This window comes from Clarias gariepinus, chromosome 28 (assembly GCF_024256425.1).
Source record: "Clarias gariepinus isolate MV-2021 ecotype Netherlands chromosome 28, CGAR_prim_01v2, whole genome shotgun sequence".
NCBI classification, from domain to species: Eukaryota; Metazoa; Chordata; class Actinopteri; order Siluriformes; family Clariidae; genus Clarias; species Clarias gariepinus.
The window spans coordinates 7,152,245-7,165,483 of record NC_071127.1 but is presented as its reverse complement, the minus strand read 5'-3'; the positions used below and the strand labels follow the sequence as shown (position 1 = coordinate 7,165,483).

The window sequence follows — 13,239 nt, the reverse complement described above, 5'->3', positions numbered from 1 at the left end:
AAATGGCGGCTCCCATGGAGTTGTACTGTTGGAAAGGCGACTCTGGTTTACCCTCGGTTGATGTGGATTGTTTAACTGTGCTGGTAAGAATAATTTATCGATTAAAACTAATCTCCATTTCCTGGTTGAATCTAATTTGTGAGTGTATTTTACTTGTGAGCTTTAAAGTGACCTGATCAATAAAGAAGGACAGCAGTGTAAACTCTCTATATCATAAATCCTTATTTATCAATGAGTTAATAACTAGTAACAGGTCTGTATAACACACTGTCTGTCCAAAGGGGATTTAAAAGTGACGCAGCTCCAGAATTCATAAGCTGGTTCATCCCATTAGGTTTAAAATCATAGCTTTGACCCCATGTGTCCTGCATTATATGGTTTAAACTCTCTTTAAGGTCAAGGCTTTACTTTGTACAAATGCATCTGTAGCTGTGCGGTTTTATAGAATGAAGGATTACCTCTTGTAAAGCTTCGTGCATGCAAATGGAATGACGGCACAAGGAAGCAAGACCGTACGTAATAAGATCGAAGTCCAGGTACAGATGGCAGAAAATACACAGTGATCAGATATGACGGCTTATGTGTTCCTCTCCATGTTATTTTTATTAAGTATAGAACAATAGCCTTACACAAGGCACAGCATGGCTAGATGAGGATTCAGATGTTTATCTTAGTGCAGATCAATGTGTGAGATTAAAGGACTAATTTAAAATTCAGGTCTCCTTTTATTTCTCCTTTTAATTTCTCCTTCATCCCAGGTTATCCAGCCCTGGTCACAGAGAAGTGAACCAGATCAGATTGTGTGCCTAAGCAGACAAAAACTGACCGTGAATGGAAACCAGTGCATTATACCATTCATTAGATGTGAAGATGGATAGATAGATAGATAGATAGATGACATAATAACATTTTGTGTGATTTCTTTTCAATTCTTATAAACCATCAACGTGCCTTAAGGTTTAAGATCACGAGTCATTCCAGAATGGCCGCTCCATGGAGTTGTACTGTTGGAAAGCCGACTATGGTTTACTCTCGGTCGATGTGGATTGTTTAACTGTGCTAGTAAGAATAAATTATCGATTCAAACAAATGTTTATTGCCCCAGATTAAGCTTCATCCTAGTCCCACTTCACATACACTAAACTAATACTCAAAAGTTTAAAAATCACTTTTTAACTCTGTGGTCGTTCCACTATATTTTTATGTCTTTCCACACTGTAAAACAATACTAAAAGCGTTTATTTAAAATACACAATAATCTCTTTTAAACAATTGAAATGGAGATGCATCTAATACTTCTGCTCTGTAAAGCTTTATAACTGCTTTAATCTGATTTTTTGGTTGTTAATCGTGATTTCTGAGGCTGGTGACTCTAAATGAACTTCTTCCCTGCAGTAGAGGTCAGTTTCGGTCTTGCTTTCCTGGAAAGGTCTTCATGAGAGTCAGTTTCATCATGAAGCTTGATGGGTTTTGCAAACACACTTGACACAATACTGTTCTTGTAAGGACTGTTCCAGAACAGCCAACCTTTATGTCTTAAAATAACAACTGACTGTTACCTAATTCTGTTTGTGCTATTTTATAGTTTTGAAATCTCCAGTATTGTTTAAGAATGTCAAAAATAGATCACTAAATTTGCAAGTAATCCCAAACGTTTGAGCGGTAGTGTCAATTTTAATGTATATATTGTTTTATTATATTGTAGCGCAATTATCTCTTGTTTATTCTTGTATTGTCTTATTGCTGCTGGGCTCTGAGAGCTACCAAACAAAGAGTAGCGTAGGAGTCCTAGAAAAAGAGCATGAAGTGACCTGAGACTGTAGATGCGTTGATGGATGGGTGGATAAATGAGTGGATGATTCAGTGGATGGGTGGAGGAGTGGGTGGATGGATGGATGATTGGTTGGATAGCAGGTGGGTGGGTAGATGAGTGACTGGATGGATCGGTAGACAGGTGGGTTGGTGGATGAGTGTGTGGGTTTCCATTTGTAGGGAGTCACTCAGGGTCTGTTTGGACCAGAGGAATAAGACATGTGATTGCTGGCCTCGTGTCAGTTCCGGCTCCTGAACTGTGTGTGTGTGTGTGTGTGTGTGTGTGTGTGTGTGTAAAAGCTTGAACTCCCAGTGTGAAGAGCTCAGTTCTCCTGAAGGAACCGTCCTCCCGCTGCGCTCCGCCTGTAATCCCCGCTCATCACAGAGCTCTGTGTCATGTGGTCGAGCTTCAGGAGAACATTTCGTTATCCTCTTTGACTTTCAAAGCGTTTGCTTGTTGCCATGGTTACTGCGAACACAAGCTTAGGCATACAGCTGATAATTACACCGTACAACAAAAGGATCTTCTTTACCTGCGGAATAAAGCGTCAGAGTGAAGGGTTCAGGCATTTAGACGTCCCTGTGGTAATGACTGGGTTTTCACGCCTCTCACCACAGTCACACACACACACACGCTGCATCAACCAGGAGTGTGTGTTTGATAACCATAATGGCTAGGATCGTGCTGACTGCCGATACACTCCATGCTCATAAAAACGACATCACACTGTTGGGGAAGTGTGTGTGTATGTGTGTATTTATTCTTTTTCTATAGCTTGTTTCTTCTTCAGTTTATTCTTTCCTTGATTTAATTTAATTTGCTCATATAAATGAAAAAGCAAAAAAAAAAATAGAATGAAGAAAGGAAAAAATGGAACTCCCTCCACTCCTGTACCCATTACACCCCCCACACACTCACACACTCCTGTACCCCTTTCATGCCTTGAGTTACCCTCACCGCTGGATCTCTTTCATCCCTGAATCCCCTCTCATCCCTTTACTCCCCCAGACTCCTCGACCCCTCTCATCTCTCAGCTACCCTCACCCCTGGACCCCACTTATCCCTGAATTCCCACCACTCCTCAACTCCCTTCTCTTATCTCACCCCCTCTCATTTCTAAACTCACCCCTCACCACTGAACCCATCTCACCTGTGAACTCCTGTCATCACAGAACTCCACTTCTGGACCCCTCTCATTCCTGACCTCCTCCCACTTCTGGACCCTCTCACCACTGGACTCCTCTTACATTTCACCACTGGTCTATCACCCCTACACAGCCCCCACTTTTTGACGCCTCTTACCCCTTGCCCCTGGACCCCACCCATCTCTGACCCCATCCCCCCCACTTCTGGACACCTCTCACCTCTGCACCCCTCTTACTGCTTACCCCTGAACTCCCTTCACTTCTGGATCCCTCTCACCCCTAAATTCTCCTCGGTTCTCAGCCTCTCTCAACCCCCTGGACCTCTCTCACCCCTGAACCCCCACGTTCTCCACATTCAGGAAGGGTCCGCAGACATGTGCTGTTGACTAACTGGTGTTTCCAAATGAGTATGTGTGTGTGTGCATGCGTGCTTCTGATGACACGATAATAGATTTTTTTGGCTTTTTTTTTTGTTTGTTTTAATTCAATTCAATTCAATTTTATTTCTATAGCGCTTTTAGCAATTTTCATTGCCGCAAAACAGCTTTACACTGTCAAAAGAATTATTTAAGTTAGTATGAAATGTGAATTTGTATGAATCAAAATGGTCAGTTTTAGTCGTTATTTGGTTTGCCCTTTTTCTTACTCATTTCTGTTATTTTTTGCCTGTAGATTTTTTCTTTATGCCTTATTTGTTTTAGTTTTTCTTCGTGTGTATGTTTGTCTTGCTTTTGTCTGTTGTTTTGTGTGTATATACTTGTCCATGTGTTTTGTCTCAGTGTGACTTTTCTGAATATTTAATAGTGGTAAAGTATACAAAAAAATTCTGGACTAGACGTCATGATGTAGAATTCAGAAGGAATAACACATCACACTGGAAAACACGTTATGATTTAAAGAGAAATATTCATGAATGTAGATAGAGATGGTATAACTGAAATTTCGTTGGTCGTGTGTGATCTTGGGTTGTATGATGAGCGTACCCTGTGTGTACCCTATCTCTTCACCCCTGATCTGAACCCTAAATTAGACGAGACAGAGTGCTGACTGACTGCATGACTAAATTCCCAGTTGGATGACACGTCGGCTCCAGAAAATAGACGTCTGGTTTCCGTCTGGTTTCCGTCTGGTTTCCGCTCACTGAACCGTCAAATGAAAATCGTTGTAGCGAGAGTGTACCATCACACAAGGCTCTAAGAAAACTCGGGACAGGCTTCAGTTACTTACACCACAAAATAAGACACTCTTGTGGGTTTGGGTTTTCCAGCAGCATCAGCACTGTGTGTATGTGTGTGTGTGTGTGTGTGTGTGTGTGTGTGTGTGTGTGTGTGTGGGGATGCATGCATCAGGTGAACACACAGACTATCTGAAATTCTGGTATAAACAGAGAAAGTGTGTGTATATTTCAGAATATTAAAGAACATGTGGTTCTGTAAAGGCTGTTCAAGTCAAACGGGGACTTTTGAGTGTGAAGATTAACAGAACACATTTCTCAAATGCCGGCCTCCCAGGAACTCCTTTAATGGTCGAAACATGTGGAAGTGGCTTGGAGTGAGTGGCTGAGTTCCTGTAATGTGCAAGTGGTGTTGGTGAATGATTGTGAATACAGCTCCCACAGACGGATGCGTCTTTTTAAGTTACCTGTCGATTTTCAAGGATCATGCGTTCCGCTCGTTGGATGTGAGCGACTACAGCGGGGTCTGAGCCACCTTTGGCCAGGATCGTCGTTCATGGACATACAGCGTTCTTTAAAACGTTTGCACCGTTCAAATGTTTTACCGCGGAAATGTCAATCGCTCTTAAGCCTTCATTCACAAGTAATTTTTATCACAAGTCCCAGTTTGACTTGAACGGCGCTCGTACATACTGTACCTGTTACTATGTGAGGAAAAAGATATGATGAGCCGTGAAAAAAAGCTTTATTTTACGAAAATAAAGCAAGTATCAAAAACAATAAAACACCAATTCAACCATAACTACAGTAAGACTTTCAACTAGATTTAATATTAAGACTTTAAGCTAGAGGCTTAAGAGTTATGGTTAATTATTTTCGAGTTATGGTTAATTATTTTCGGTTGGCAGGACATACTTGGAATTTTAGGACTTTTGGTTCCTAGACTGTACAGTTGTCCTGTTTTCTGGATGTTCTGGAAGGTTGAAGTGACATTCTGGGGTCGTTGTGAATAATGAATAATGGGAACATTTTTGGGATGTTTTTTGATAACGTTCTGGGAATGATCGTGTAATGTTCTGGGAGCAGTTCAAAAATATTTGTGTAATGTTTTAAGAATTCTATTTGATAAGTTTTTTTATTTTGTCGGATAACGTTCTGGGAACGTCTCAGCAACTTTCGTGAAGCTATTTCAAGGTTCTTAAAACATTACTCACTTTTTTTACTTTCTGAAACCGAAGCTTTTCGAAGCTTTTTATTCCTCTTATTCAACAGCCACAGTTCATACTTTATTTATTTATTTATTTTTATATATATTTCATTACACATTTCTTTTACCTTTCATGTTACATAGGAACCCGACACTGGAGACACCATAAACATTAAATAAAAAATCATTTTTTTGCATCTATAATGTAGTATTGCGCAGAAAATGAAATCAGTTGGACCTTCTGACCAATCAGATTCAAGAATTCAACACTTTTTAGTTATTTAGACTTTCCTCAGGCTTGGTGCTGATGTATTATGGGTAGTACTCCTTGTCCAAGAGACAGACTGGACAGATATTTTCGTACAGGTTTCGCTTTAGCGCTGGCCTTCCGTACTGATGGAGCAGTGTCGTGTAACATTTAAAAGCGTGTTATTATGCTTGCTCTGTGAAATATGGCTCCGCTAACGAGCCGTAACCGTGTTGGAGAACATAATTTGGAAGATTTACTGCAGTCTTGAGGCCTTCCTCACCACAGCGGAGGTCTAAGAGGAGGAGCTGCACCGTGTTCTATCCTCCTCAGTGGCCATTTCAATGCTTAGACACAAAAAAAAAAACAATATTAAAATTATAATCATAGACCAGGTTTCAGAGATGAAAGTAATCCCTGGTTTCTAAAAGGGAGACGTTAATTACATCCTTTCACACCGGGAAACGTGATGTGTGTCTAAAAACATTTTGATGTCTTAAACCCTGCAGTTTTCTCTCATTTTTTTTTTCCAGGCTTATTCCAGGTTTGCAGGTGCTCCGCTCAAAGTTCACAAGATCACCAACCCATGGAGAAGCCCGACAGGTGGGAATGTCAGGTCCATTCTGTTCAAATTCCTTTCTCGCTGTTTTTTTCTCCCTTTCGAAAACGTAAAAACTTGAGTGAACCCACTGTGTTTCTGTTCTGTTTGCTTCCTCATCCACTTCCTCTAACCACTACACCATAGTGTACATAGCTAACGAGCAGAGCCGAGCTTTAAACACTGACATGCTTGACCGCTTCGTAACTAGTGAAGGATGCTAACTTCCTGCTTTTGATTAAATACTAAACACCAACTTGCTAATCAGCTAGCTAAAGCAATAAATAAGTAAAGCTGTGGCAAGTTATGTGGTTCACTTTTTAGAAACTTTTATTTATATATTTTTAATCCCACATTCGAAAGGTTACATGCTAGAAATTTCGTATTGCAAAACACTTTTTACCTCAGGAAATAATGTAAATGCAGATAATCCGCTTCAGCCAGAGATAATTATTACCAATATTACCAATTTTCAACACTATAATCATGTTTTTGCAAATAAAAACAATCAAAACATTTAGAAAAGACATGTAAATAAAGTAAAATGTGAAGTAAATTTCCTTTGGCAAGGAAAGTGGCTCTGTTTTCTTCTCGCTAACTTTGCTAACGGTTTGCCAACTTTCTTGGGACCCGTGGTGCTATGTCTTCACTAAATCTTGCACAAAATGCAAAAAAAAAAATAATAAAATAAAAAATATGAATGGCTCACAGACGTACGCGCAACTTAGCCAGTGTTCGGTTTGTTCACTTGTATAACAAAAATGCGTCACATTCATGTAAAATTTTAATCTTAGGACGAAAATTCTTCTCTGAGATAATTCTCTGGAAAACGTTCAACTTCCTTGTAGCTTGCTAGCTTGCCGACTTCCCCAGCTAGCCAGGCAAAGTTGTACATTTATCATGTACAACTTTGTATCATGTACATGTATCAGCTATGATGTCAATTTGACTAGTCAAAAGGATTCCATGGAGTGTGTCGATACGTCCCAATGTTTCCTTTTAGTCCCCAGTTTTGCCCTCGAATGGTGGAATATGACACTTTTTCCTCAAAGATTCCAACCCGATCGTCCGGCTTGTGGTAACATCTAGTTAAATATTGCTGTGTCATGGTAAAGTGAAATGGCTCAACACAGCACACACATATGGCACGAGCACCTCAAAAGAAAACACCACGCTTCTCTCAGTCTGACCTCAAAACGGTGAGACCGCAGCCGAAGGATGTATTAGAGTGAGATTAGTCTAAGTGTTGTTGGGTGCGTGTGCCTGGGAGTCAGGATTCTTTAGAGCAGATGCTAACGGCTAGTCTTTTAATGCGGCTTTCCAGCTAAACTCGTTTGTTTCTGCGCGTATTGACTTATAAAAACAAGCGACGCAGAGTTATGAAACATGCTGCTAAGTTGAAACGGCTGCTTTCACCATAAAATTTATGTTAGAATAAGTGATACATGTGGTAACAGCACTGGGACTTGTTTGTTATGCCAATTGGAAGAAAAAAAACAAGGGGAAAAAAAGATAGATTGGTTGATTAAAAAAAATATATCATTAGGCGATTTCTAACTTTTAGTTCTCATTGGTACAGAATAAGTTCGTTATTTGGGGAAAGAAAACATGAGGTAAATTGTGCTACAGTTGACTATTTCAGTGTTTAATTTTTTTTTTTTAAATGGGGGGGAAAATGACGTTATTAGTGGTCGGATGGTTTGCTTAAACTCTGAGGTCTCTGGTCACCTGATGCTCTTCCCTCGAAGTAGTAAAGATCTGGTGCGTTCACGTGTAAAGAATGCGGCACCGGAGGTCTAGTATACGAGCGGACATAGGGAACGTGTCCTGCATGCTCGATCGCTTACGGGTCGAGGGATCAGGGGTCAAAGGGTCAGGCATTTCCTGTCTCCCTCTGTTATCCCTTTATGTCGTGTGGTTCTCCTGCGCTCCTTGGGTTTGGGATCAGCTAACGCTCAACAGGAAGTGTTTCCAAAGCTTACAAAAACAACCATCATCATCGTCCTCGAGTACTTCATAGCTGTAACAAAACCAGGGGTAGCTCAGTGGTTAAGGCATTGGACTACGGTTTGGAAGATCCCAGGTTCAAACCCCACAACCACCAAGTTGCCACTGTTGGGCCCTTGAGCAAGGCCCTTAACCCCTTAACTGCTCAGATATATAATGAAATAACAATGTAAGTCGCTCTGGATAAGAACCTCCAAACACTAGAATGTTATACACTGTTTGAGAATAGTGCACGTTAATAGCTGTCGCTTTCCTGCATCTGTGGAACACAACTGCTGTAAATAAGTGCAAAAATGTTAAATATAAATATTTTTTTGTATATAATATACAATATACATATTCTCACAGGTACGCTGCCTGCTTTGAAGACCAGAGAAGAAGGCAGTTTTTCACAGCCGAGTAAAATCATCATTCAGCTCAGGAAGCAGGTGAGTGACCTGTTACTGATCCCTGACACTGTCTTTGTGAACGGTTTAACAGCCCTATAAAACCACACACACACACACACACACACACACACACACACACACACACACACACACACACAGGACAGGACAGGTGGACAGCAAGTTTATGGTAGATTATTCAGGTTAAACTCAAATTTCCTTTGAAGTTTCGCAAACATTCCGTAATGACGTATGTAATGCATTACATCATAGGCTGTCGTCATTTTGGAGAGATTGGTGTGGTTTAAATCATTCAACATATCAGCTTATCTATCAGGAAGCTAGTTTGGGTTTTTCCTGAAAAGCCATGTGTGCGTGTGTGCTATGTGAAATTGATAACGTTGATCTGACTTTCTGTCTTGTTACAGAAATATAACGCTGATTACGATCTTTCGGCTAAAGAAGGCGCTGACACGCTCGCGTTCATCTCATTACTGGAGGAGAAGCTGCTGCCTGCTCTGGTGAGCGCCGAGAGATTATTACTAACACTTTACTTTCATAGTAGAGTGTTAGTCTAAGTTTAGATCCTATCTTCCGAGCAGAGTCTTACTCTCTCTCTCTCTGTTTCTCTCTGTCTCTTTCTTTCAGATTTACACGCAGTGGGTCGATGCCAAAAACTACGTGGAGGTGACACGGCGCTGGTACGCCGAACACACTCCGTTTCCTCTGAACTTCCTGCTTCCCAACCGCATGCACTCGAGGCAGATTGAGAGGCTGAGGCTTATCAGGGGAGACGCCATCCTGGAGCCCGAGGAGCAGCTGGAGAAAGAGGTAAGAGGAGGAAAAGCAGGACGAAGATGAGACGAGCGCTACATTATGCATGCTAACAGATCAGTTTTGTTTGGCAGGGAAATGAGACATTTTTTGCATATTTTTGCTAAAGTGTTACAAAAAAGGCCTGTGATTGGTCAGTTTACTGACGTGTCAGTGACCTGCTGTAAGAGTAGGCGGGTCTTGGTTATTTATAACACTACTAGATGTACAAACGATAAAATATGTACTACATGGAGAAAACAAGTTAATGCATTCTAGTTATGAATGTTGTTTTATATATGTTGTACAGTTGGTGCAAAATTACAGTTGGTGCAAAAGTTTGTAAGTTAAACACTTTCAAAATTAAAACTGATAACTGAAATATTTACTTTTCAATTGCTAATATTCTAATATACACCGTTTAATCATTTTGCTATTTCTTATAATAAACAAGCATATAAAAAAAACAACACTCCATATTTCTAAAAAATATATATTATTGATTATTATAATATTATTATTATAAATTAAAAATTATTATAAAAACTTAGTTTGTAAAAACATTTTATTCACTTTTTTTTACATTATAAAGGTGACTTGCACTTGAGTGTAATTGTTTCTTTATATTTTATTAAATAACTTTGTTAAAAGTTATTTTAATATAAAGCTTTAAACTTTATATTAAATATAGACAAGGCTTTAAAGTAAATGTAAAAAAATCCTAAATAAGTTATAATTCAGGAAAACAGCCCTCGATCCTAATGTATTTTTAATGTATTTTTTTGCTCCTCCATCCTCAGCTCTACCAGGATGCGCTGGAGTGCATGACTCTCCTCTCTCAGAGACTCGGCTCACACAAGTTCTTCTTTGGAGACTCGTGAGTTCTGACATGTTTTACTTCCTAACTTGTGTCTGTGTAACTGACCTGTTTTGTGTGTGTGTGTGACGAGTGTGTTGTCCGTCCCCGCAGCCCCTCCTCACTGGACGCGTACGTGTTTGGTCACCTCGCACCCCTGCTGAAGATTAAACTCCCCAATGCAAAACTCCAGCAGCACCTGAACTCGTTGGAGAACCTGCAGCAGTTCTGCACCAACATCCTGATGCTGTATTTTCCCTCAGACAGCCGGGGTTTGTGTTTACTTCTTATTTACACTGTGTGACATCACAGCGCTGCTCAGTTCTTCAGTCTGATTGGACAGAAGGTGGTGTTGAGTTTTCTAAAATGGTCGGATTTGTCGGTTGTTCTGGCTGCAAAACAAATCGCAGGTTGATATTAATGAGCATATATTTACGAGGGGTGTTCAAGTCAAACCTGGACTTTTTGATTGTGAAGAACAAGACATAGTTTATTTGTTCCCTGGCTACACTAATGCACTCATTCCAGTGTTTCACTAGTGCTTGGATACCATCAAGAGAGAAAGTTTTCTTAGTATCAGACTTACCACTGCTTCACCACTAAAACGCCGGCCTCTCTGGAACTCCTTTAACGACCCAAACGTGTGGAAATGGCTTGGAGCGAAGTCAGGACTGTACGGGGGATGTGGCGATAACTCCCAGCCGAGTTCCCAAATGTCTGGTTAGGGATTGACAGCTAAAGTGGAGCCTAACACAAGTATAGACTAATAGCATATTTCTGATGCAGAATATATTTTAAATGACGGACTGTTATAAGGTGCATATTTTGTGGTCAATTTAAATCATTAAATGTAACAATTAATTGATATAAAACATGATTTATTGTAATTTTAATCAATACAAATTGCAAATGCTGGCAAAGTGCTTTTGATATATAGAAGAATCGGGCATGCTGTAATACTGTAACAGTAGCTCCGCCTCCCCAGAACCTGCACTCATTCATTTCCTTTAAGCGCACCACATGCATGTTCTTTACTTATTATAAGACTTATAATCTCTTAAGGTATGAGATTAAGATATATAGATTGCTACCGAAAAAAATAAAAGGCTATGCATTTATTATCATAAAATGTATCTAATATTTGTCCTTTATTTTTATTTTTTTATTTTTTCTTCCTCAATCCAGAAGCTCCAAGCAGAAAATCTGCCGTTCACTCAGACGGCGGCGACTTCGATAACGAGCCGCACCTACGGCGGAACCAGATTCTGTCCGTGCTGTTCGCCGCGGCGGCCATGTTGGGTTACGCCATCCTCAGCGGCATCGTCACTATCCAGAGCTCACGGTCGCAGCTCGAGGAGCCTCACCATGACAACGAAGACGAGGATGAAGAAGGAGAGGAGTGATCCGAAAACAAATTTTTTTGTTGGTTAAAAAACAAACAAACAAACAAAACAAACTGTCAATTATAAATACCTAAACTCCGCTATTAAAGTATTTATGAGCTTGTTTATTAAACAAGCTGCATTCTGGTGCTCATGCTGGTGTTTCTTTTTTCTTTTTCTTTTTTTCTTTTGTAACGCTAATTATACTTTTTTTAAAAAGAGTGATTAATAGCTATTAGCATTAATATTTACAGGATTGTTTGGACGTAACCTGAGAGTATTATGTCTGATTATTAAATTGCAAATGCCTCTTGTTTTGGAGCAAATATCAGTTCTTATATATTTTCAGGACTCATTAAAGCTGATTTACAAAATTCAAAACGTTCTGATTAAATGTTAATGTAGGTTGGAAAAAGCTTGATTGTCTAGAGCGTGTGTTACCAGTAAACCAGATCGAAGTTGTCTACATCTTTCCAATTTTTAAAAGACTTTCTTACTACCTACAGTATTAACTAGCCAGCTCACTAGCATACCATCTAGTTTTTGATAACTAGGTAGTTATGAAAATAATAACATTTTAAAATCTAAACACCTTTGACGGGTATTTGCTGGTTTTTAATTGGTCAATTCATTTTCCTAATCCACTTTTTCTTGTTATCTACAGCTTTAGTAAAGGATTTGGTACAGCTGACGCCAATGCCACTAAAGTGCCAATCAAAATGAACCATCTGCTTGAATCAGCTGCTTTTTTACTGAAATACTAGAAACTGCTCTTTCAGGCTCAGACCCTTTACACCTGCATATAAGCAAAAATCGATTTGGTTATTATTTGTTATACTTATTTACTTTAGTCATTTATGTAATAGATGTTGGAGCATCTGGACTGTAAAATGAAATCAGTATTAGCAATGGGATTAAGACCTACATGGAGTATTGTGAACAGGTAGGCAAGCTGGATTAAAATGTTTTAATTGAGACATTTTAAGATAAGTCTTTAAGTGGGATAAAATCTTGACACGTTATAGAATTGCAGAATGGTTCATCACTTTGCTGATCAAAATGACCCAAAAGTCACTGAAGCACAAAAAACCCATCAGACCTTTTATTTCTTGTACATTACAGGGTTTTTGTAACAAAGGTAATTCATTTGGCATTTGTCGAGCATGTATGCCAACTTGTACAGCAAGTTTTGTTATCATACCATCACATTAATCTTGAAATGAAAGACTCAAGATGTGAGAAGTCAAGACTTTTAACTTAAATTCAAGGGGTTTGACAAAAGTGTAACATTAATCATTTAGCAACTCCATGCACATGCAAACTCCATGCACATAGATCCATGGCAGGATCGGAGCAGGATTCATCGGCTAATGAACATCTGAGTTCACCAGAAATTAGTCTTTATCATCCTTACTTGGGCTAAGTATTTTTAACAAGACTTTTAACTTTAATTCAAGGGGTTTGACAAAAGTGTAACATTAACCCTTAAGGAATTACAGCCAGGTGGCACGGTAGTGTAATGGTTAGCACTCTGGCCTCAAACCTCCAGGGTTGAGGGCTCCGATCCTGCCATGGATCTACAGTATGTGCATGAAGTTTGAATGTTCTCCT

General features: G+C 39.6%; 1 protein-coding gene across 1 annotated transcript; it reads left to right on the top strand.

Annotated features, from left to right (window-relative positions):
- Positions 1-11,782, top strand: mtx1b (metaxin 1b). Its single transcript, XM_053490093.1, has 8 exons — positions 1-83; positions 6,120-6,189; positions 8,540-8,619; positions 9,006-9,098; positions 9,226-9,408; positions 10,191-10,267; positions 10,361-10,518; positions 11,432-11,782. Exons 1-8 carry the CDS (start codon positions 3-5, stop codon positions 11,647-11,649), a joined length of 960 nt encoding a protein of 319 aa, XP_053346068.1. The 5' UTR covers positions 1-2; the 3' UTR covers positions 11,650-11,782.
- Positions 11,783-13,239: the final 1,457 nt, after the last annotated feature.

Excerpts from the sequence above, each read along its gene's own strand:
- mtx1b (XM_053490093.1), top strand. The coding sequence starts at position 3 with ATGGCGGCTCCCATGGAGTTGTACTGTTGGAAAGGCGACTCTGGTTTA. Across the intron at positions 84-6,119 it reads TGGATTGTTTAACTGTGCTG|GCTTATTCCAGGTTTGCAGG; the intron begins GTAAGAATAATT and ends TTTTTTTTCCAG. Across the intron at positions 9,409-10,190 it reads AGGAGCAGCTGGAGAAAGAG|CTCTACCAGGATGCGCTGGA; the intron begins GTAAGAGGAGGA and ends CTCCATCCTCAG.